Source organism: Triturus cristatus, chromosome 3_2 (assembly GCF_964204655.1).
Source record: "Triturus cristatus chromosome 3_2, aTriCri1.1, whole genome shotgun sequence".
Classification (NCBI taxonomy): Eukaryota; Metazoa; Chordata; class Amphibia; order Caudata; family Salamandridae; genus Triturus; species Triturus cristatus.
In genome coordinates this window covers 832668195-832694482 of record NC_140584.1, presented here as the reverse complement: position 1 = coordinate 832694482, position 26288 = coordinate 832668195, and the positions used below count along the sequence as shown (strand labels likewise).

At 44.3% G+C, this 26288-nt stretch overlaps 1 protein-coding gene across 1 annotated transcript in view; it reads right to left on the bottom strand.

Annotated features, from left to right (window-relative positions):
• Window positions 1–26288, bottom strand: part of SERPINF1 (serpin family F member 1) — a 92373-nt gene that overhangs the window by 37385 nt on the left and 28700 nt on the right. Inside the window, exons 2-4 of the mRNA XM_085649073.1 lie at window positions 15185–15270; window positions 14181–14379; window positions 12323–12478 (exon numbers count right to left, since the gene is read on the bottom strand). Coding sequence (XP_085505199.1) covers window positions 12323–12478; window positions 14181–14379; window positions 15185–15262 — 433 coding nt within the window. The 5' untranslated portion in view covers window positions 15263–15270. The remainder of the gene's footprint in view (window positions 1–12322; window positions 12479–14180; window positions 14380–15184; window positions 15271–26288) is intronic.

Sequence of the window (26288 nt, the reverse complement as noted above, 5' to 3'; positions counted from 1 at the left end):
GGCTCAAATAAACGCAGTTATCCAAGTGCCAAACGTATGCATCTGGATTGGCGAAGCAGGATATGGCAACAAACTGGACTCTAGATTTCCGGCATATGGCATTTCTTCTCTTGAAGTCACAGGATCACATCTCAGAATATTGACGCGGCTTTGGGACAGCAAATACATCTGGGCCACAGTTATTTTTGGGCTGAGGAACTGGAGTCAATGAAGGCAACTGAGTCATGAATTGCAAGCATAACTGCAAAACTATGTGAAGAATAACTTGGGATTAATGCAAATTCCAAAGATGTGAGTAAGTGGAAGCGCTATATGAACTGCACGCACACACTGGCTTTTAAAATACTCTCAAAACATCTCTGTGTCAGAGTGTAAGAGTCCCACAACCATTTCCGTGAAATATTGCTGCTGTGGATTCTGCAGTTTAGAAGCCCATCGAAGCACAGAAGGAGCTTTTGCTGATGCTGCTGGGACATCTGAAGAAGAAACTGGCTAAATGTGAGAAAGAAACAACTGCCATGTCCTTTCCTCGACTAACATTTAACGGACAGTCCAACCTCTCTTATTGAGATTACAGGATCAGTTCTGTTGGAGCCAGCCAAGACAGCTCAAACAATGTGGACTGCATGATGTTTGGAGGATCAAAATGATAAACAATTTCTTCCATGAGTCACATCCTCCAACAAACATTGATCCCTTGAATGCACAGTAGGCAAAACAGACAGGTACAACATCTTCGCAGCAGGAACATCTCAGCGAGTTAGCATGTTTCATCACACGTCATTAGAAGCAGCCAGTGTCTCCAAGAAAGATGGTGTGGCATAAGCATCCGCTGTACGAAGGCAGCTCCCTACCTCATGGGGGCTGCCCACTGTAGCTCCATCTTAGACACACTGCCAGTGTGCAAATAATTGTGTGATGCAGGGAAACAAGAACAATGTTCGTGTTGACTTTGGGCGTTCCTGCAAGCATGATGCCTGAAGATATGGTGACACACTAAGGTACTACTGCCCTATGCTTTGGGTTTGACACAATGTTTTGGGGTAGCTTTTCTCATATACAGACTCCATCATGACCTCGTGAAGGAGTTGGTAACACAACATTCCTGGATGCTTAGACAACAGCAGTACAGGACCAGCTCGAGCAACTCGTGTTCCAACGCACAAACTTCTTTGATAATCCAGTTTAAGGCTTGGGTAGAAGGCCACCACTGAAGCGTCTATAAAAAAGGCGCTTACTTTCACTTTTGTCCAAAAATGTTCAACTAAAAGGGTTGTGAGCCATGAACAGATTTTTGATTCGCCAACAGTGCATTTGTTGAAAGAAGGAATGGATTAATGCGGACCGCAGCGCCGGAGGTGTTACACCAGGGTCACGAAAAGATAAATGATTGCTGCAACAGACTAACATTTTCAACGCCAACAGCAGGAGCTCTGAGAATTTACGAAATTTAAGGTAAAACATTGCTTCTAGATATATTGATACAATGCAGAAACTCTATCGGTTTACCACACCTAGAAGCATCAAATGGCAAGAGATAAAGGTCTTCACAAACATCACAGCTATCTATGAAAGGCTAACAGATTGCCGCCCTCTATTTTACACACTGAAGCTACAAGAAACATTGACTAGAACATCATATTTTGCGGCTCTTTGCGTTCCAGGGTGCAAAACTATGGAACGGGTTTCCCGAAGCGTTGACAAAGTGTCCGTCATTAATGACATTTCGTAAGCAGCTTAAGACATGGCTGTTCCAATGTAATATTCCTGGAATAAAATCTCTATGTTGTGGCGCTGAAAGAACCCGATGGGGCAGCCATGCGCTTTAAAAGTTCTATAATAATAATAATACTGGCAGTCTGCGTAGCCTCGCCCTTCGCAAGGCACGTTTAATATCTGCAAAAAGCGTTGCCCGGTGACAGGAAGCACCACATGGGCAGTGGATAAAGCTCAGATAGCGTCTGCCAGTAAATAGTCACAGACTCTACCCTAACAATTTGTACAAGCCTGACATTTGGAATCGTTAAAGAAAATGTAACAACTGGTTTTGAAATGTTTGAAGATTTGTTTTTTGGAGTGTGGACAAAATCTGTGGTAAAGGCTTGTGCCCCTGGGCCGATTACGAACGGATGACTAATTGTGACACTAAAGTGTAGTAAGGACGTTTTCAAATTTTTTATGTCTCTGGTGTGCTGAGAAATGGCATCTAACTTACTCTGCAGGGGATGCTTATCTGAAAATCTCATGCTTTACGCTTTCAAAATCACAGCAACAAGGTTAGAGTCGAGTGCCGTACTCTGAGAATACAGACAAGCCAGGAATTCAATCACTTGGTCCCGGTATTCTGGGCCCTTAAAAAAGAATGTGCATCTGACTTCTTTCTCTCTAAGTTTGCAGAATATCTACACATGAGCTCTCGTGCCACCCAGTGACATAACTGAAAATTGCTCCCTTAGCTGTCGAGCTGCATCGTGCACGGCCATATCAGATCATGGCACCCACGCCTTTTCCCCCCGAAGTGAGCTCGCTCGATTCCTTTATTAGACAAGGAATTCAAGGAATGCAGCGTCCCGTAAGTGGTGCGCGCAAGAGCGAGCACCAGGCCATATGTTTTGAATTATCACGCTTGTGTCTGGGCATGATAACTCGAAACATATGGTGCCCCGGCAGGTAACCGCAAGTAATAGGCCAAACATGCATGAGCGTGTGGTGAGCTTTTTGAAGCCCCCTTACAATAATTCTCGCAGAGCAGCGCATGCACGCTGCTAGGTGAGACCTAAAAACGTGAATGATCTCAGAACAGCAATTGCCTCCCTGGTGGTATCAAAACTAGATTTTGGAGGTGTCTTACTGGTAGAAGTGCCTCTGACAGTCAGTGAGCCACTCGGGGCTGGATTGCATTCTGCCTCAAGGCTCATCCAGTCGTACACAGATTTGACCACATCACCACAATACTGTCAGATCCACAGAGGCTGCCAATCTCAGCCAGGATCCAATTCCCAATATGCGGTCTAGCCCATAAAGCCACCCACTGCCAAACCTCTCCCTGCTGAGCTGATCTAATTACCATCTCCGAAGGCCAGAAATTAGAAGTAGTGTATCATTGTCGCTAGAAGTACCGACATTCAATCCACCATTTCTCATCAATTGTTAAGATTGTTGGTCATGTATTTAGGTTTCTCCATTCTTCAAGTTCAGTTATATGATTAACAAGAATAAACCATCAAGTCATAGCTCTGGCATTACAGCCACCAGGAGCTCCAGGTCTCTTCAGCTCAGCCCTTCCAGAGAGACTCCAACTGTCTCCAGTAGAACATGGAAGGCTGCCAGCTAAACATTCCATGCACACCACAGCTAAAGATTCCATGCACACCACAGTAAAACATTCCATGCACACACAGTCAAACATTCCAGGCACACACAGTCAAACGTTCCATGCACACCACAGTCAGACATACCCACATCAGACAGAAGTATACTCACCAAGCTCATAGTGCAATCATACAATACCCAAGATACAACAGCAGCCTTTTCCTGGAGCAACTGCCTTTCTCTGGAGCTCAAGCCCCTCCGACATTAGAAAGCTCAGCCCAGGGGCATAGCTTTCAATGTTGCAGCAGATGCAGTGGCACTAGGGCCCACTGAACTCTACTTATTACTGTATTTTCTCTTTCGCACAGCAGCTATGGGGCCCATTTTAGGTCTTGCCTAGGCAGCGCGCATGCGCTGCCCTAGGAGATGACCTTTTAGAATCAGTCAGCTCGTTTCAAGCACTAATGCTTGTGCTGGCATCCACCTTGCGGGAGCGAGCAGCGGCGCGCACATCTGTTTCTCATTAGCGTGGCCACGCACGCTTGTTCTTCCACTGCCAGTCTCGCTCTCGCCCTTGCTCTCCCTTGCACTTTTGAAGCACTTGTGCTTCTGTTGTTATTCTTCCTGTATCTAGCAAGCACCAAAACCACTTCACTCCTTTTTACTAGTTTAACATCCTCTGCAATATGTCATTAAAAATCCTTTCTATTTACCTTCATAAAAGATATACAACCCTGCGCTTATTTTACTTTTACTGATTAAGCACTGAAGCTAATGAAAGGCTCATTCATTGTAAAGCATGGCTACCATGCAGATGTGTGTGTGCTCTGCAGCAGCCCAGTGCTAAAGCGTCCATTCCTCTCACTACAACGAACTGAACCTCATCTTTGAACTTGAGTTACACATACGGTGAAAGTGAAATTTCCTTTACGAGCACTGCCTATACCAAACAATGTATAACTAACAGCCCAAGACTGGTGTCACGGCCTCATGATTATAAACGTGTCAAACTCTCGCCTCGAGGGCACGAGATCTGCTTATCAGAGCTTGCAGCTTCCGCGTTAAACAATTTATGGAAGAAAAAACAAGTGCGTATTTGTAAGAAGAGTGAGTTTTCTTTCGTCTGCTAATCGCCTCGCTAGCCAGAAGTTCATGTAAATGCAACTCTGTTCAGAACCTATTTCAGAGGAGTGTGCAAGAAAAACATAAGTAGTCGAGTGATGATAAAGGCCCAAGAAAAACAAGCGCCTTTGACCTGTGAGGGTGGGCCGCCGTTGCTCAGCTATGTCCCATAAGCAAGGCAGAAAGGAGCAGTGAGGCTAGAGAAGTCAGTGCTTTACCCAATTTCAGAGATAGTGCCTTCATCTGATTTTAATGAGATCTCTCCCTCATGTCTTTGACAGCAGGGAGCGGAAGAGCACAGCTATGTGGCTCCTCTGCCTAGTGTCAACCGTCAAACCTCACATGGCTCCATGAGAGAGAAGTTGCGACACCCCTGTGCGAGAATTACGGGAGGACTAAATGTCAGTGTTGGTCTTTTATTTAGCATCAAATGCATTCTGGTAGTTGTGGTGATGTTTTGCTTCAGTTGAACCAATTGGACTTAAGAACAAGGCAATAATAATTTGTAAAAAGAATGCTCTGGGCTGAAAATATGGTTGTAAGCTGTTAGGTACATAGATTGTCGGTAGAAGCATGTGTCTCCATAAAGCGTATACCATTGGATGAATCATCAGAGCGCTAATTCCTGTTGAGATAGAAATAGCAGATCGCACTGTATGGGCATCTGCAGAATTTTCTTCAGGAGGAGAGGGGGGGCATAATTAATAAAACTTCAAGATGACGCTGCCAGTTTACAGGCAGCACAATCTTGAAAGTTTTTTAAAGGGCAAGTGAAAAATCCAGGATGTTGGGGGGCAAAAGCCCCCCCTTGTGGACGCCCATGTCGCACTGGTGTAGTTCAAATAGCTGCAGGAGTCTAGTGAAGCAAAATGTCCTACCCCTTTTGATATTGCCTCACAATGCCAAGTTCTTAATACAAATTTCAAGTGACAACAGGAAATATGGCAAGAAGGACACAACTGGGTGGCCACTTGAGAAGGGTTGGATGTATGAATGTTCACTGATTATAATGCCATGACTAACACGTGATTTAAAATCTCGGTGAGTGTGGTTTTTATTTCTAATTCACTGATTACAGCCGTATTGGGACCGTGCTACCATTAAACTATTGAATTCATGGAGACAAGGTTGAAATTGGACCGAATTGGCTGTCACATGATTGCCACTACCCAATGACAATTTGGGGTTTAATCAAAAGAGGCCACTGTTTGTGTGATTGATCCAAAAAAAACAAGCATTGACATAGCCAATAGGTCTCGCCTTTGGGACCTTATAAGTATTTAGTTATGCAGCAGGTACCAAAGGCGAGACCTATTGCCTATGCCAATGCTTGTTATGTCTCCTTTGGTTCGTTGTTTTGAAAAGCTGTTTGTGCAATTTTCGTGCACTTCCCTTTTTTAACAAACAGCGCTGCAAGTCAATTCAACCTTAAATATTGTGGCAGCTTCAGGAGACCCGCGCCCGCAGATAACATTTTAATTATAATCAGTGCGACGGCCAACCCAGCCTAATCTCTAAGTTTTGCGGCTGCAAGCATTTCTTTTGTCTGTGTCAGTTTTCTCCTCCCCCACCCTGCTCTTTCACCATTGCAGCAGGCGAGCACTGTAATGGACAGCATTCTCAGAAAGCAATAAGCAGACCAAGGAGACCGCGGTCAGCAAAAATAGGAACATTAGTTCACCGACTTATAACATTAGACGACATTGCTCAACAAACCACTATAACTCCACTACATCACTATCTATTCCATATAATTAAAATTACAGGCAAAAAACTCACACCTAACTTACCCCAGGAGCTTGACAGCTCCGGACCACTAGATGCAGCTACTCATCCCAGAAAACGTATCTTCATACTGTACAGAGCCATACCGAGGGTGCTCCCTGAGAGAAGTTACACTGCTAAGGGGGCCTGGGAGGCGGACCTGGATCAACCACTGCCAGATGAAACATGATCCGACTGTCGTGCACAAATGGGCAAACTACTTTCTATCAGTAGGCTGAGATTAATACATTTTAGATATGTTCATAGGTTATACTGCACCTCTGCAAAGCTATGCAAATGGGGATTAATGATCAATTCAAACTGTGAAAGATGCGGGAAGGAGGGAGCAGACTTAATTCACCTTGTATGGCACTGTGGAAACATCCAGAACTATTGGTCCAAATGTTTTGATTTTTGAAGTAAGTGACTAATGTTACCATTCAACCAAATCCTCTCATAGCGCTACTGGGATGGTTTAACAGATCCTATATGCAGACCATAAGTTTGTTGCTTTAACCTTATTACTAGCGAAGAATCTGGTGACGTGACACTGGGGAAGTGGCAAATCCGCCACCACCAACCAGTGGATACACAAATGTACTAACTGTAATGACCAAACCAAACTATATATTGACCTTCTGCCAGATGCAGTACGACCCACAGACATCTGGATATTATTTTGCAACTATCTGTTGATATCTCATGACATTGTAGTCAAATAAGGTCAAGTAGAAAGTTGGACTAATGTATAACAAGATTGTGTTAGAAAGTAACGCGGATGCAATTGCTCAGATCTAATACTACTGTTGTACTACCTTAGCTTATTGTCTTAACCCCAGTATGTAGTGTATTACAAAGCTTTGTATTCTGTTTAAAAACTAAACGAAAAAAAATACCAGAGCAATTTAGAGAGCACTCTTCCCAAAGCGCTATGTGGGATTAGCGATAAAGAGTGTAATTACTGCAAAACAGGCAATAGACCTCATCATAGAAAGTTATAAGGTAGAAGGACAGTGAGGAGATGCTCCTTGTGAGCAGGATTGAAACAATCCAAGAGGAAAAGCATTTCAAAGTGTAAGGGTGAGAAAAGAGAACATTTGAGAAAAAGAGAGTGAAAGAAAACAGAGAGTAATAAACAACAAACATAAGGGAGAAATTGCAGGGACAGGTGAAACCATGAACAAACTTCCAACTAAGAAGAAGAAATTAGACATTAGACAAGAGTGAAAGGGAAGTCAATGAAGAGAGGCAAAAAAGGGATAAAAGTGAACAGTCAGTGGGGGTCAGAAAATGAGCCAGATGAAGAACTGAATAGAAATTGGAAAATGGCGACAGCAGCACCAAAGTGGGTGTTTGTGGAGATAAAGGTCACAGAGGCAGAGAAAAAAAAGTTAAAGTGGGATAAAACAATCAGAAACATTTGTGAAGACACAGGAAATAGCAGAATATCTGGTTTTGAATGTGTGTAGGTGAAGGGGATGATTATTGTGTTGCCTTCCTCATAAAATGTTAAAGGACTAGTAGGTCTTTGATAATGAAAAACACTTATATACGTGGAGGTCAAAGAGGGTATTTAATCTGGGCTATTATGAAATGGAGCTAGTTGATTCTTTAATGGAGCTGTTACCCTGGACGTAGAGTGAAATCAATAGGGCTAGGCTCCAGAAAGAAATGAGAATTGGATATAATTGAAAGGGAGAGGAATACAAAACTGTAACAATGAGAAGGAGAGAGAAGAAAAATAAAGGTAGAACGTCTGAAGTTAAATGCTGCAGGTAGAACAGGAGCCCTTGTTAAAATACTTTGTCAGTAAAGGTCCCCAGTGAGGGATAGGGAATGGAGCTAGAGATCCATGAGACAGGCCTATGTTATGGCGTACACACACATGATCCGTGTTCGCCCATGACAACAACAATTAGCACCAGGGATCCAGATATAGTTACACCTGGCGCACTCAGGGTAGGGGTACATGTACATCACCATGCGATGGACTTTTCTTTCCAAAACAATTTAAAATTACATGCACGTTACTTGGCCACTCAGCCCCCAAAACGCTATGGTTGAGAGTCAAAATTTACTTATCAGCGATTTATAACTGTGTATGCTCTGTTGCAGTTGGATACTTTCTAGTCCAACACAGCGACTACAGATCAACAAAGCCCTACCACCAGTAGTAGCATTAGTATTGTAACCAATTTTTATCTTCAGCAAACAACCTACTTACTTTAGCATTTTAGTGCTATTGCTGACTTTGTGACAGGTGATTTCAATATTGTGTAAAGGAGCATACTGATTTTGGTTAGAGTTGGGGAGGGTAAAAATGAGAAGCGCCCAATTGCACTGCCAAAAGGTGGTGTGTGGGAGGCGCTGGGCAATTTTACACTGAAAGTTAAAAGTGAAGGCAGTCTGTCCTTACTGCAATTATTTTAATATACTGAGCTGACTTACAATGATTTCAAACTGTGACCTATACTTTACATACAGATCTGGACACAAGGCACATTAGACGACTAGTATCCTACTAGTATATCTTAATGGAATTGTAACCTGTGATTTAAAGGTGACACACAGACACGCACACCTGAAACCGTTGACCTCGATGTTGTACATGATGTCAACAAAAATCACATTCCTTTTAGCTGTGTTTTCTGGGATTGTAATAAGTAACCTCCAAGTTAGAAATGGCTATCTGCCACAAGTGCATTAACCCCTTAAGTTATTTTACTAGGATTCCCATTTATATTAACTATGTGTATTATCTTGCTAGTTTTGGAACCTGCGTGGTACAAGTACCTCTCTGAAAGATTTGCATTACCCCACAGAATTATCTTTCCATGCCGTGCACAAGGCCTAATATGCAAACCGACAATGATGAACGTTATTATTTCTTACATGATTCTGTCCACTATCAGCATAAAAAAATCCACAATCTGACAATACAGTGAAACGCAGCGTGTGCTGTAAAAGCTCACTGGGGCGCATGCTTTAAGGGGGAAAGTTCGGAATAATTCTCCCTACCACCCATTATGTTGTTATTGTTACTGGGGGGCATGCCTCCAAAAGCATATATTCAGGACTATGTTCCAATCTATATCTGGATTTAAAAGGAGTATGTAATTGAAAAATGCCTCGGTCTGCTCCAAGCTCAAAGCCTGAGTTTGGGTTTTCGTCGGAGTAATTAAGTCAAGTGTATAATAAAGATTTCTATTTTACTCTGACTGTGCTACTTGTATAAAAGGCTACTCCGGCAAACAGCAATATTACAGCTTACAAAGTGGGGCGTGACGGTCCGCGCCTGTAAAGACTGGCGGTTAGGTGTCCATGACTAACAACGCAAACAGAGCGAGAACTAGAGAGAAGTTCTGTAAAAATGTTGCTCGCAAACACCACAAATAAAACAAGCATTGGCATAGCCAATAGGTCTCGCCTTTGGGACCTTATAAGTGTTTAGCTATGCAACAGTTGCATAACTAAATACTTATAAGGTCCCAAAAGCGAGACCTATTGGCTATGCAAAGCGGCCCTGCGGCCACGAAAGTGATCGCGATCACTATCAAACATCAAAGCGGCCGTGCGGCCGCCAAAGTGAAAGTAATCGCCGTAAAGCGCGGCGCGTGCGCCCGCGCACATGCACTGTAGTTCTATGCTGACCTGGAAGAACTTTTTGGAGCCCTCTCAATAAGTCTCGCCAGACCAGCGCATGCGCTGGGTCAGGCGAGACCTAAAAAAGTTTTCATCTTCTCTGTCAACTACGTCCTTCGCAACCGCGTGGCCGGTAAAAAGGGTCAGTCGGATCCCTATTCCCTCGAGTCAATGCTCATTCCATACATAAACAAAATTACTGTAGGAGCAGCTCCTCTGGAAGCGATGCCGGGCAATGGGAGAGGCGGGTCAGTCCCAATAATTTATGTAAGTTGCTGCCGCCCCGCGGCTTTGCAAACCTGTCTGCGGAAAGTCAGCAGAAATAAGTGCGACAGCTAGAGGAGGAGCCAAATTAAATAGCCTATTTCGAGGGATGTGGGCATCATCGAGGCCCTGCATCTCCTCCGTTCCTGCACACTGCAATGTCCGCCATGCAAATGTGCCTAGCAGCCCATGACAGTTCTCTTCACGTAGTCAGATTCCATGATTAAAAGATTAAAGAGGGGTCTCATGGTGCTTTAAATGGGAACGGAACAGTTTCGGTTCTCGCCAAACTGTGTAAGGTGCAGGTGTCTAAAGAGTTAAACCTGCCACGTTCGAATCCTGGTAAACTCTTTCCAAGGCCGTTACTGTAAATTAGTAACTATTGACATTTACAGCGCGCAGAGACAGCGAACGTGTGCTATCATTCTCTTTATGAAAATCAGGTTAATATAAGTAAACAAGCAGTGGAGTTTACAGAGGAATACCCGCCCCGATCGCACCACTGGCACGGGCGCCAAAATAAAAGTGAAACCCTTTAGGAAATCCAATAGCTAAACAAGCGCGCACTGCAGGCACGAGAGTGAAAGTTGTCGGGCTCCAGATGGTGCCTCGGATGGTGAAAGCTGGTGGTTGCGTGCGTGCACGCTCGCGTGAACGCAAGCGCTAGGCCAGCAAAAGCATGGGTAGCACTTTGAAAACCCCACTTACTAAATGTCTCGCAGAGCAGCGCATGCGCTGGCTCAGGTGAGACCTAAAAAGGAAGGCACGCCTCATTCACCACCATGCGTGGATTTATTTACACTTTTTTTGAACACACACGCACTCCTTTCAGAAAATAATTTTATATATTTTTTCCCTCTTTTGCGTTTCTTGTGCAACAGGCTAGGCTGGCCCTGCCTCTGTCTGCAGCAGGCTCCTCGCATTGCTTCTGACTGCCAGGAAGAGACGTTTGCCCCCTCACACGTGTCCTTTCTGTGCTTTCTGGGCTCAGCTTCTTTTTAGTCCACAGACACAACAAAGGAATACATCGGATACCTGCAATCCAAGCCTCTCTTTATAGAAAACACGCTAAAGTGTGCGATTATTTAATATCTAAACACAGGGGCCTTAAAAATGAAAACTCGAACGAAAAAAGCAAGGCCCTTAATTTTCTAGCTTCTGCTTCTAACAAAGCTGGAAGGAAAACCGGGGCTCGATCAATCTTCTTCGTCGAGCAGGGTTTGACAGCTCCTGGCTTCGAAGATCAGATTTAAAGTGTTTGGCTCCAGCAGGAGCAAATGTTGCTTGGGGGGGGAGAGAGAGTGCAGAATAAATGTGAGTAAACAGAGAAGGAAAGAGTCTTCAGAAATTTATTTTCTGCCGGACGGTTTCAGTGTTTCCAGGTACGGTACCTTTCTTTTGTTTCCTGTGTCTGTTGTGTGTGTCATGCGTGTGTTTGTGTGCTGTTGGGGGCCGGTGACAAATAGCGCCGAGAGCTGCATGTGTGTGTGGGAGAGGTAGGCAGAAAGGTTCCCAGGGCTTTAAATAGAGCTATTTAAACAAGCATTGGCATAGCCAATAGGTCTCGCCTTTGGGACCTTATAAGTGTTTAGCTATGCAACAGTTGATGTTGTTGCACCAAGGATATTGGCTGCATAACTAAATACTTATAAGGTCCCAAAGGCAAGACCTATTGGCTATGCCAATGCTTGTTTTCCTTGCACTAAGGTCTATGACGCACTACCTACGTGCTGTATCCTGTGTATTCTGCAATGCATTCTTCCCTAGTGCTCTGCTCCTTGCTGCTCAGCCAGTGTGGGAGGTCATTTAGAATGCTGAGAGTGTTTGTGCTTGGATGAGTGAACAGTTCGAGTGATTGGCTGAGCAGCAGGGGTGTTGTTCCTGGTGGGGCTTACTTAACATCTTACCAGTTACCTGGAACTGACTGTAACTTAGTCTTAATAAACCTCTTCTTATAACTTACATTACTGGATACTGGATTACTTGGCCACAAACACTTCACTTAGTTTACAACACTACGCTACTGACTCCGCCCCCTCTTCACCTTTAGGAACGACTTCAAATCCTATCTATTTATATCATTCTTGGACTAAGCTAGCACTTTGAGGATCACATGCAGAAGACCCAGTCATCAGGAACTGAAATTGCAAGTATGATATCTTTATTATTACCCTGGCGCTGACACAACTTTTAGGCAGGTACATCTGCATAGTCTTACTTTTCTCCAGCACAATGCGAGATGCTGTCTGGAATCCATTCTTTGGGGAGTTAAGACCAGCGATAAGCTCCTTGTAGGTGTTGTGAATGTCTGGATCAGTGAGGAGATCATAGAACAGGGCTCGATGAATCACAGACTCTGTCTTCTTCCCAGCACCTGCAAAACCAATGTAAGCTTGACAGTTAACCACTGCTTTACAGTTAAGCTGTTTGAGGGAGGAGTAACATCTGACTTCACGATGAAAAAGGACGAGGTGAGTGAGAAGACAGGTGTCGCCTATATGTGGCTGTGGAGGGCTGTGGCCATGCTGAAAAGGGGTTAAACATAAAATAAACATTCCCGCTCAACCTATCTACAATAATAATTAGATGTAATCCAACATCACTGACCCAAAAGAATTACCTCAAATGTTTATTTTATTATTGATACCTTACTTTCATTTTACATGTTTTTCTTGTCTAACATTTTTCTTGCATTTACATATCTTTCTTTGTTTATTTATCTTTAATTTTCTTCATGATTATCTTAAAAGAACAATAACAAATTAATGTATCCTACTGACAGTACAACACAAAAAATAAAGCTATACCATACAACAATATTTAAAAATACCCACCCCACTTGAAACACTGTCTCTCGTTCCAAATCACACTTGTACACACTCCATAAACATATTTTTTCCAATACCACAAGAAATGTTTTTCAATAGCGCAATATAGAGATCAAATAATATTGGTCAACACACGTGTTGGTGCATATCAAGTGGTCTTAAGCACCTTCTTCAGGGCCTATGAGCATTCATTTTCTTCTTTCACACATGACTACAAATGCTAGAAAGAGGTAAAGACCTGACCAAATATGCTCTATGGAGACCTATGCACAATTTGATATTGCAGTTGGGTGTACTACTGACAATTATAAGGACAGACTGGAGGGAGCATGTGCCATGCTCAAGTGGGGCATGAGCATGCCGTTGGATGTATTAATGGCTTACTGAATGACATGATTGAGATAGCAGTGACTAGGAAATGGTTCCTGAAATGTATTGTTTGTTATAGTGGTGACTTGCTACAATAATTCTCTGGGGAGATATCACTATATTGGTTGGGTGTAGTAACTTACTCCTGAGAAGCTTGGAATGTGCGCAGTGGAAACTCACTAGGACGTGAAGATAGTGCTAGGTGAAGTGTTGAATTGAATGACCCAAGTATAGGCTGGAGAGGATGGTGGTGATTCGTGAAGTGGAAAGGGATGTTAGTATGAATATGTTGGCTGAGTGAAGTGCCGACTTACCAAATCAACGGTAAGCTGAAGAGGGTGATAATGTTCATGGGGAAATAGAAGATGTGGGTTGGGTGAAGTGCTGCCTTACCTATTGGGGAAAAATGGAGAGTGTGGGGAGTGATTCTGTGTTGCACATTAGCTCATTAAGGCGTTAATGGGTAAAGTGTTGACTTACCCGCAGACAGGTGGGAGACAGAGGTGCAACACTGAATTGAACATCAAGGTAGAGTATGGTGAAGTGACAGCTACCAAAAAACATGTTGAATAGGGTGACGGGGATACCCAGGGAGGGGAGTCCTTAAGATGTTGGTGGAGTGAAATGATCACTTACCCAGGGAAATACTAGAAAGTGTAGAGACAAAGCGGAGTTGGACATGAAAGTATTTCTGAATCCTGTTTATGCAAAGAACAGGTTGGAACGGGGGCCAATGCAGGAAGGCACATGCTGCTTATATCCCTTACTTACCCAAGGACAGGACTGACAGAGTTTTTTAGGATTGTGTCAAGCAAGAGAGAGCAATGGTGAGGTTCAGGGGAGATATGAAGATATGTGTTGGGTGAAGTGTGGACTTACCCAAGGACAGGCAGGAAAGGGCGGTGGCGATGCTCAGCGGGGACAAGATGACGTTGCCTGATGACTTCTTATTGGCTTGCTGTCGGTACAGATTATATCCAAAGTTGGAGGCAGCTGCTGCCAGTTTGTTATGTGGACTCTTGTAGAATGGATCTTCTTCTTCCACCTCCCCTGCAGGAGGATCAGTCACCTCGGGCTCCTTAGCGGTTAAAGTGTGTGGTGTGGGGAAAGAAATGGAAATCACACAGTAAATCACCATGGCAAACTGTAAGTCAAATCTACTGACTGCCTTCCTGTGCTCCTCCCACAGTCCTTTCTTAGAGTTTTGAATGTTTTTCTTTCATTCTTATAATATTCTGAAGATAATACTAAGCCACACAATTGTGGGGCAAGCAGGAAGGAATATGTCAGGGCAAATCCATATTTAAATGAAGCTAGCAGTGGTTGATGGAAAGTTTGCCAATATCACTGCGGAGCAAATAAGGAGATGTTGGGAAAAGCACATTTCAGTATCACTTTTGACTCTCTCAATGTATATATAGAGAGCTGAAAAACATAAACTGTCTCTCACGCCTCATCATCTACCACACTGCTAGGGGCTGCACCCCAGAACATGATAACTGTACCTCAATGGTTATCAACCATGACATGAAAACTCATCCCACAAAGGTTCACAAAACAAAGGCAACAGCCTTCCAACCACACACCCTACATGGCTTAGCTTGCTGCCCATGTAGGTAAGGGCCCCTGTGCCCCACATTGGGGTAGAACATGTTATATAAAGGCTGCAATACAATACAATATCTCTCCCTCTTCCATGCCTCCTTTTTCAACTCTCTTTCAGCGCCCTGCAGCCTCTACGTAACTTTGGCAGTCACACTTTACATAGGCACGGTAAATGACCATAGAGATTTCAATTCTTCATTCACAAATGGACTAAATCCTCCACTCTCCAGGGAGGTCATAATATTCCAGGGCCTGGGAGGACCCTGGATAAGACTCACCTCCTGTCCAGCGGGGTCTTGCGAGCTTGTGGGTGAGAGGAGAATCCCCACACACAAGGAGATCAGCAAGAGCTTCATTCTGAGACCTGCAACGAAACAACAAGTGGCAACTCAAATGCGGTCAGATTGCGGACTGTGTCTGTGATGCGTTTCATTCATTAACATGTGTCGCCCTTAAGTAGTGTAGTTTACCATAATCCACCCCAGCTCCTAAATAATTTTGTTAAATTGTTTTTTGCAAAAATGCATACGTTTTTATGTAAATGCAAAAAAGCGATATAATGGATTTATTTTTTTTACTTTTTGAACTCAGTAAATCTTATTAAAGGACTGGGCACCGCAGTGAAAATCTAAATCAGACTGGGTTTGATTTAAAAGATGTTTGTCGTGCTTGATGGTTATGCGGAGGGAAGATCAGAAGGGGGCAAGGTGGTACATCTTTCATTTAAAATTAATAGAATTTGGATGAGGTTACGGGAAACATAGTGTATAAGGAAAAACAAATTAAATGGATGCTACCTCAGCAATAAGGAAGTGTGGCAAATGTGAAGAGAAAGATGGGAACAGTGGATCCCATGTATCCTTCTCAGCTCAAGATGGAGACAGACATCTGATCTATTCCTTCCCCTGGCACCAAACACACTGCCAGAGGTAATCTGCCAGAACTCTAGAGAGGGACCTCTGCTCCCAGTACCATCATCATGTTTGTACTGAAAAGACCAAAGCAATGATCCCGAACACATCTGTGATGGGCTGAGGCGTGTGAATAACCCAGGGACAGCAGGGCATCACCAGAATACACACCTGGCGTCGATGCTAGTTCATCAAGAACCAAACGCTGGCAGCCGGAAAGTCCGCCACCGAACCAGGAGGGACCATGTCAGATTTTAAGTAAATTCATACAAGATTCATTTCCATGCAGTGAACCTACATGGAACTAATATACACAGTGTGTGGTTGCCCTGAAAATCTGACTTCAGTCCAGTTCGCTAGACATATGCTGAACATGCTTAAACTATGGGGAATGTATAACTGCAAACATGAAACTGCATGTGTTACTTCTCACCAGAAGTAGGTTGTTTCATCTATGGATCATTGTCCAAATGGCCCAGGAGGTAAAATACCTGCCTCATGAACTCGATGCCCCACTGTCTGTGGAAATGTTTATTTTGTGGTAGCATACGAACACAAACATGTATTTATGGATGGGGATAGATTGCAGCTCATCTACCAACAGATCGCTTTCTGGACTCGCGGTAGGCTTTCACCATTTATTTACACACACACAGTGATGCATCAGAGCAACCACAACTCTGCTGACTATATACACAATGTGTTTTATTTCGTTTGTACAGCACTACAGCTGTGTGAACGCTCCTTTGGCTGGCTAGTTAAATGTGGTAGCACCCTAGAAAACACAGAAGACACATACATACAACATATTCTCTTATACATTTCTGAACATATGTAAGAGGTTGGTTAATGTGTGTGTACTGTAGAGCGCTGCCATTGGGCTCTCATGCTTCTTAAAATGGTTTCTGTGTGATGTCAACATCCTTTCTCACCTTAGCTCCCATTTAAAAGTCGTTGTCTCCCCCCCTCCACCCCAAAAAAAGAGTAATTTTAGTAAAATCAGTTCTTGGCTTACACAGAGCTAAGAAAAAGCCAATCATTCTGCCATTGGCTGCCACCCTCTTGTCTTTAAGGAAGAAAGGAAGCAAGCAAAGAAGGGAAGAAGAAAAGAAATGAATGAAAGAAAGAAAGAAGAGAGGAAGGAAGGGAAGAAAAGGACAGAAGAAAAGGAGGGTAGGAAAGAAGAAAAGGAAGGAAAGAAGAAAAGAAAAGGAAGGAAGCAAAGAAAGAAAGATGGGAGGTAAGAATAAAAGGGAGACAGAAAGAAGGCCAGAGAGAGAAAGCAAGAAAGAAGGAAAGAAACAAAACAAGAAGAAAGAAAAAAGAAAAAAGAAAGATGGAAGGAAGGAAGGAAAGGAAGAGGAGAAAACAAAGAAAAGGAGGAAATACATTAATAAAAAGTATTAGAGGGACTGCAAATTAAACAGGATAACGGTTGGTTTTCTTCCTAGGCAAAGTTTATTAAAGAACCATTGGTGAAATTGAGTCTAGAATAAATGTGTTCTGAAGAATTGTCCCCTTATGACTTCACATACAAAATATTGAAGTTTTACGTTTTTTGTTCAGAATCTTTAGTAGAAAAAAAAGGATAACTTAATACAGAAAAGTTTCAAATTAATGCAGTCTGCTATGCTGCAAAATCCAAGTAGCCAGGGACACTCCAAAAGGAATTTAGAACTACATTGGCAAGAGGCAGGAACTGATAAAGCATGAGATGTGGCCGGTGCTCACATCTGGCATACAGAGTTCTTCTTTCACCTAGGGCTCTAAACACAAAGGCATCACTAAAGTAACTATAATGTAAAAACAAAAACACTGCCACGGCGGGAAACTACCTTTTGTGTGGATGTGCTCCATGTAAAAGAGCAAAATGCAGTCACAAAAAGTCACATTAACCAGTGGCTGAAGTGAGCTGACCTACTGCTCATTGCTGTATACTGAAATGAGTGGAAGGAAAACTTTAATGACACAACAACAGACAAATGGATGAAGAGAACTGGCTGAAAGTCCATTTAGGCAAGTATATTATATATATATATAATGTTTGTAAAATCAAAAGGTCTTGGCCAACCCCAGACCTACAAAAACACAAGCTAATTCAACACTCCAGCTATTTTCTCTCCATTAATAAATGCAAACAATCTTTCACAGTCTTCGCTCCCTATGTAAAGCATAGCTTCTATGAAAAAATATATTATAAATATAATGTATATTATGTCTCTATCTCTCCCCCCACTCCAATAACGCATCAAAGAGAAAAACACAATGTTGTCCCACCATCTGCGATACAATGGAAGCGCTCGGATAGAGGGCGTGAGTTTACAATGCTCCAGACGGTTGAAGGCAAATCCTAGGACAGTGACAGACCTAAGCCTATAATAGGAACCACCATGTTTCTCCAGTGTCTAGGGCAGTGGTCTTCAAACTTTTTTGCATGGAGCTCCCCAAAGCAAAATGTTTTGAAGTCGGGGACCCCTGCAAAACTTTATGGCAAGGATCGGGAAACAGGAGAGGCAGGGCTGAGCGCAAAGGCAGAGCTTTTGAGATCATATCATGGATACTTTTTTGTAGCTCATAATCCACAGTAAATGTGAAATATATAATAGGGAAAATCATCAAACAATAACAGAAATTGAGTAAGAAACTGTTCTCTCCATAATTTGGTTCTTGTGAGCCCCACACACTCCTGGGCCCCAATGCAAGTGCACTTTCTGCACTAATGATAGCTGAGGCCCTAAGTAGCATTCTACCTCCTCTGCCTCTTTCACAACTTACCAACCATGGCTATCACTCCAATCTTGAAACAGGTTATCCATCCCTTTTTTGGTTTTATGTAGGGAGTAACCGGCCCAAGGGCATTGTGAAACTTTAAGTAAGCACCATTTAAATTACACAAACACAAGTTTATATTTATTTATTATATTTTTTTTTATTTGAGGCACTGGACTATTAAGTGATTTGAGTGGAGCTGACAGGAGGACCTGAACTAGGCTCCAAAGTAGGAAGCTCTTGCCATTAGGACACAACTCCTCCCTTTTAGAAATAATGAGCTCCAATGAGCCCCACCTTTTTGCAGTAAAGGTGCTCTCATCTCTTTGTGAAAGGCCCTTTGCAAAGCTTGACTGGTCACCTTTCTTTTGCTTTTTGCTATATTTGGGTATTAAACCAGCATTAATGAGGTGAAACCAATGCCAAGATAGTTTTTACCGAATGTAAAAATGACAAAATAACAAAGTAGATGTATGACAAAATGTTCTGTATAACGCCACATAATTTTCCTTTTCATGCCACATTATTTAGTCAACCCTGCCACATGATTTGGTCCTCCCCTGACGCATAATTCCAGTGACCCTGACTTTAAAAGGCCTGTCATGACGCTGGACACTATGCAACTGGTTATGCAACACACATAAAAGCAGCTGAGGAGCTAATATATGCTTTATCTGGTGCCAGAGTGCTTTTTACCACAGGCATGAAACGTGCAGCCCTATAAATACACTAGTTTTTACCTTTTTCCACTGTGAAAACCAGGATTCAAATCGGCGACTCTCTGGTCAGGCACAGAAATTGGCAGGGATTGCTTTAGCTAACTGAGGTTTATATCATAAGAGATTATATTTCCCCAAAATTCGTTAAATTTGCTTTCTTTTTTCATTTACTGTGTGTGCGTGTTTTTTATGTATGCAATTATATGAAGGTGAAAAAATTACATAGTTATTAGCATATTGTGTTTACCCTTGAGCCCCGTCACCCTACTCACTGACAGTGCCCCGGGAAACACTCAGGATTACAATTGCAAACTTTTTATGCAGTTTAACCTTCGCATATAAAAGAAGACAGCCTGAGAACTCACCAGATAAACATCGCCGCTTCCAGGCTATCTTCATTTATAATTCCTTCCATGCAGACACAGTTGTGCCCCCCTGGGAATGCAGTCACGGACTCCTAGGGGGGCGCGCCCTACTGTTTGAAGACCTGTGGTCTGGGGGCACAAGTCTGACCCAGAAGCACAGGATCAGCCTCAGACCTGATTTCTAGCCTCTTTTACTAGGAACACACTTTAGCACACGTGTCAGTTCCAGGGAATGTTTGAGTCGGGACCCCAGTGACATGGGCACACTTCTGCCCCAGAAAGCAAGCATGTCTCACCTGCCGGAAGCAGAGACACTTCTGTAACAGGGAGAACTCCCGGGGCACACAGCTTGTACCCAGAGCCTGGCCAGCTACCTAGACTCAAAACACAAAAAGAGTGAGGAGAGGGTCCAATGGAGACAGTTTAGAGACCTGCGAGAAGTGATTCCCCGTATACTATAATCATAACACAAGACTTCTCGGGTTTGTCATGGAGTGCAACCTATATTTTAATAAGGAAAAAGGTAAAATTGTGTCTCTTAGTAAAGCCCCAAAGGGGATCAATTCCTTTCAGGACGAATGCCCTCACCACCATAAGTGGCATGCTTCATCATGTGGTCTTCTCCTCCCAGTGGGAAAACCTAGTCCCACTGAGGGCTACAACTCCCTCACTGTGAGGTAGGAGCTCCGGGATGTTTTTAGAATGTCTTAAGCTGTTGAGGATGCTAAAATCCCATATGTGAGCGCAAGGTGTCGTGAGGGTGCAGGGCTGGATGTGAGTGAAAAGATTAATGTGATTCTAAAACTACCTAGTAGAGACAAAAAACTTTTTATTGGCTTGTCCAAACTGGCAGGGTTAAAAAGCAGTGTAGATTAAACTGCTAAGATGTAACGGTCGGTTGACATGTTTCAGCCTATCTGGTCTCTAGAAGTGTCCAGGCTTTCATCAGGACCATAAGAAATAAAGAAAGCTGCTGCTTATGTGAAAAAAATTAGAAAAACAATAATAATACATATAGTGATACAAAACCAGTAATCCAATGTAAAGCTCGGTATTACTGGAACTTATCTGTAATTGTGAGACACAAAGACAAAGTGCAACAAGACAAAAACATTGCAATACATTTTTGTCTTATTGTCAACCTTAATGAACATGGATTGCTATCATATCCAGTGAGTACAAATGTGGTACCCATTTCAAATCTACTCACCAAAATCGATGGATAAGTAGACCCACCTCTACCTGGTAACAGGCGCGGATCGTCCATTGGGGCGTTGGGGCGTAGCCCCCCCCCCCGCCCCGCGCACCCGCCCGCGCCCGCGCCCGCAGCTCCCTCGGTGTCTCTGAACTTAGTTTACTTAAGTTCAGAGACGCCGAGGGTGGGGAGAACTAACTGACAATGCATGTCAGTCAGCATGACGTCGGACCGTGGGCGGTCCGGCGTCATGTTGACTGACATGCATTGTCACAAGCCAGGGAAAGGCAGCACAAGTGCGCATGAGTGGGCATGGAGATTGATTTTTACTCCGTACCCAGTCATGCGTACTTGTGTTTTTACTGCCTTGCGCATGCCCATTAGGAGCCCCTCGGTCTCCTAATGGGCAGGCGGCGGGCGTAGCGTAAGCTGTGCCCGCAGCCAATCCTGGCGCTGCTGGCAGCGCCAGGATTGGCTGAGAGTGGTTGGCAAGCCCCTCCTCCAGTACCGTTAGTGAAGGCGCCCAGGGGATCAGAGGTCTGAGAGCGAGGTGGCGTGGACCCGTGGACCGGCTGTGAGGTAAGTTTTTTTTAAAAAATATTTCATTCCCCCCGTGAGCCGCGACTGCATACATTTGTGTCGACTTGTTCCTTTCTGGGTCCATCTCTGCATTCATTATTATAGAAGTATTTCCATTCCTTGCCCACGTCGTTTTGGGGACAGAGGGTTTGCGTCTGTTAAACAGTACACACGCCGCAAGGTTGTTCGTGATAAAATACCGATGGATTGCTTTGTTTCTTGGTCATAATCCCGTCCAAATGTGTCACGCTTCAGTAACCCTTCTCACTTTTCTGTCGTTATAAACATGTTTTGTCATTTCGTTTCTAAATGATGGGAAAGTAGAAGATACCAAATATTCCGTGTTACCACCACAGATCCCTGAATTCCTCTTTAAGACATGAGAAACGCTTTAATGTGCAGACCCTCAGAGCCACTCGTTAAAATATATATTAATTTGTATTTATTTGGCTAGGCGTTTTGTTGCTATGCAACATATCATGTTGAGCAGCAGACACATTTGAATCGTATTTAGGCATCGGTGGAATTCGAGTATCCCTTGCTTTACAGCCACATACTGGCCAGGCTCCTGGGGGCGGTGTTTGGGTTCGGGCTCTTTACACATTCCAGTGCTGATGATCTTCCAAAGAAGCCCCTCGGTAGTATTTTAAGAGAGGTTCAATATTAAACCTGCGTCGTTTCATGTCCGAAAGGAGCACCCCTTTCCTCACCACAGAGGAACGGAATTCGCCATGAAAGCGCTGCAGCTGCTCTGTGTGCTCCATGGCCTGTCCCTGGGCGTCCACGCACTGGTGGTGACCACTTTCGTTGTTCTTTGCAGCGCCAAAACTGTACTGCATTTAGCATCTAAATAGTGCTTCATATCTTGTATTCTAAAAGTGCTGCTAACTTAATTTGGGGGCGCTGGTATAGTGCTAAGTGTAACGCTGAAAGTTTCCGGGCTCTTGTTGAGGATTATTACTCTCGAAACATGGAAACGCTGTTCAAATTACAAACCTAGGTAGTGTACATTCCCGTTCTCGAGAGGGTGCGTACTTCAGTCCACGTCGATCGGTTTCTATTCTTGCACGAATTACAAATACGTCAAGCATAATTCTTGAAACATTTGCTTCTGCAGGCCAGGGGGCAGAGGAATGGGGATTAAATGGTCCGCGCGGATGGCATCACAGTCAAGCATTACAAATGTAATATTGTCCAACTTTTCCGCCCACCTCTTTCAAATGTCACCAGCCGCCACTGCCTAGTAACAACTATGGGAAGGGGGCCCCGCTCTGCAAGAAACAAGATCATGTGTCACACAATAGTCATATGTAGTGTGAACACTAGAGAGTGTGCCTCGCAGGGGCGTAACAAACACCCCCGCAGCCCCCGCAGTGCGGGGGGGCCCCCAGTCTTCAGTGTGTGAAGGGGGCCCCCTCAGCTCTTCGGTGAGAGCTGTGAGAGAGAGGCTTGCTCTTAAGCAAGCCTCTCTCTCTCTAAAGGTGCCTCTAAAGCAGCCTGCACTGAGCTCCTCGTGGGCTGACCCAGGACTGAAGAGAAACAAAGTAACAAGTTACATTGTTTCTCTTCAGTCAGAGCCACGAGCCAGGCCGGAAAAAGGATGGGGGTGGGGGCCCCAGAGACAGCAGGATGCAGCACAGAGGAGAGCTGACAGGGGAAAGGATGGGGGTGGGGGCCCCAGAGACAGCATTCACCACAGGGCACTGCTCCTCTGAGGCAGCACAGAGCTGACTTCAGCCAGAAGGTTTGCAGCTCCAGAAACAGGATCTGCTGGGACACATTAGAAGGTGAGAGTTAGAGCTATTGATGTTGTAATGGACAATGTATTTTACCTATGCGTTTTCTGTTTGGAGTGGAGGGAATGTGTGTGGTGTCAAGTGGACATATATGGATTGGATTGGAATAGTTAGTTATGGAATTGTGTTGCGTGGATTGGATCTGTGTAGTGAAATAATGTGGTATGGTGTGCAGTGTAATTATGTGGTATTGAGTGGAGTGGGATTGTGTGTTTTGGAGTGGGATTATCTGGAATGGTATTTTGTGTTGTGGAGTGGTATGTAGTGGAATTTACTTATGTGGTGTGCTGTTAAATATTGTAGCATGATGGGGAATTTTGTGGTGTAGATTGGGTGTATGTAGTGTGTTGTGCATTTGTGATGTTAGTCTGAATTATGTAGTTTGTTGTGAATTATGTGGTGTGGAATGGAAATATGTAGAGTTGAAATTATGCTGAGTGGTATTATGAGGCATGGTGTGAAGTGTAGCTATGTGGAGTGTTGCTAAGTGGCATAAATGGATTTATGTGGAGTGTATGTATGCAGTATGGAGTAAAGCATAATTATGTGGAGGTTAATTATGTGGAGCTGAGTGGTATTATGTGGAGTGTTATTAAGCTGTGTGATAAATTGTGTGGGGATGAATTGTGGAATTGTGTTACGTGTGGAATTATGTGGCATGGTGTGGTGTATAATTATGCGGAGTGGAATTATGCAACATGTTGCAGAGTTGTATTTTGCTGGCGAGCCCCAGTGCTCCAGAGGCCCCCTCAGCGGTGCCAGCAAGCACTACACATCCGTGACTGTCTGGAATAGGTAATTAATTCATATAGGTAGGTTATGTAACTTACGCTCGCTCTAGACTTTTCTTTATAACTTAAATGGTCAAATTTTTAAAATGGTAATGGTGCACACTGCGCAGCGTGCAGATGTCTCCGCCGCCGCGTCTGCGCGGTTTTATTCTTAACCCTTAGGGTGGGGCTGGTGACCAATTGTCATGCGCATTGCTGACTGGTGAAGCGAGGAGGTATCCCAGAGGCCAGAGTGGAGACAATTGAGAGGTAACGTGCGACGGCGACTACCAGCCATAATTTAATTATTTCTCTGGCTAGCCTTGTTTGCCCTGTCTTCTGCGGCCCGCGCAGGTGAGTCTGTCTGTTCGCCCAGTCTATGCCACCCCCCGCAGACAAGTGCACCCCACCCAAAATTAATTGCGACGACCACTTGTGTGCGTAAGGTCTCCAGTTTAGAGTGAAGGCATTTAGTAAAACAAAGGCGCCTTTGGTACATGAAGGTTGTTTGGAATAGAGGGGGTGGCGGTTATGTTACACGTTAAAGATTAAAAGTGCGTGTCATCAGTTTCACCTGCGATTTATGTTGATTTGCGGATTTTACAGAAAACACAAAAATCGTCATTGAAGTTTGTTTGCGCAAGAAAATGTACCCTTCACCTATGAATTTACACATTCGTCTGTGACTTTGGGAGAAGTTTGCCGGTTTCGCCCGACTTTGTCAAGGCAAAACTGACCCGATTTCTTGCCGCTGATTTCTAGTTGTCGAGTGATGTCGGTTCTGAAGGGGCGGGTCCAGCTGAACTGGACATCAGGGTGTGAGTGGGTGGAGTGGGGGGGAGGGTTGGGGTAGAGAGGGGGAGGATTGGGGCTGTGGTGGCAGTGGTGCTACATAAATTGCAGCTTGCAGAAAAAATGGTTTCTAGCTGAAACAGATAAAAGTTACTAAAATACAGCAACATGCATTGCTGCACAGTCGAATGCCCTTCGCTAAAATTGACAGGCCACTCTTTGCTGTTTGGTTGTTAAACTGAGACTGAGGTGAAACATGTGCCAGAACAGTCTTAAGAGGTGCAAAAATTACAAAAAATTAAGTATAAGTATCACAAAATGTGTGGCATTAGACCACACAATTTGCCTTTTCCTGCTGCATAATTGAGTACCTGCAGCATCATTCTCATGGCACTGCATACCATGTACTTCCCCTCTGTTTACTGCTGTCGCAAAGAGCCACCAATCCTACCCCATTGATATGAAAGGAAAAAAATAACATTTACAGCCTTTCTACGTCAGGATGCATGTCCTACCAGAGGTTGCATGTGACTTCCGTGGAAACAGGCACCAGCGTGTGTAACTCTCCTCTCTTTCTGGACTTTTTTTTTTTTTAACACCAGCACAACCTACCTCACTTGCGACCTTTGAACTGTGGGGCGCTCCGTGCACTTTTCTGCCCTGAAGCTGTCGTACTCCACTCAGTAGCAGTAAAAGGATCAATGTTTCTGGTCCATAAATGGCTCCAAATCCCTGACTCTATGGATGTGACAAGATCACCCAGCATCCTGCCCCACAAACCTGCCAGCCCCACAGACCTCTACAGGCAGAGAAACCTGCCAGCCCCACAGACCTCTCCGGGCAAAGAAACCTGCCAGCCCCACAGACCTCTCCGGGCACAGAAACCTGCCAGACTCACAGACCTCCCCAAGCAGAGCAACCAGCCAGCACCACAGACCTCCCCAGGCACAGAAACCTGCCAGTCCCAAAGCCCTCCTCGGGCACAGAAACCTGCCAGCCTCACAGACCTCCCCAGGCAGAGAAACCTGCCAGTCCCACAGACTTCACCAGGCAGAGAATCCTGCCAGTCCCTCAGACCTCCCCGGGCACAGAAACCAGCCACTCCCACTGACCTCCCCAAGCACAGAATCCTCCCAATCCTACTGACCTCTCCAGGCAGAGAAACCTGTTAGCCCCACAGACCTCCCAGGGCACAGAAACCTGCCAGTCCCACTGACCTCCCCAGGCACAGAAACCTGTTAGCCCCACAGACCTCACAGGTCACAGAAACCTGCCAGTCCCACAGACCTCCCCGGGCACAGAAACCTGCCAGCTCCACAGACCTCATCAAGCAGAGAAATCTACCAGACCCACAGACCTCCCCAAGCACAGAAACCTGCCAGTCCCACAGACCTCCACAGGCACAGAATCTGCCAGCCCCACAGACCTCCCCAAGCACAGAAACCTGCCAGCTCCACAGACCTCTCCAAGCACAGAAACCTGTCAG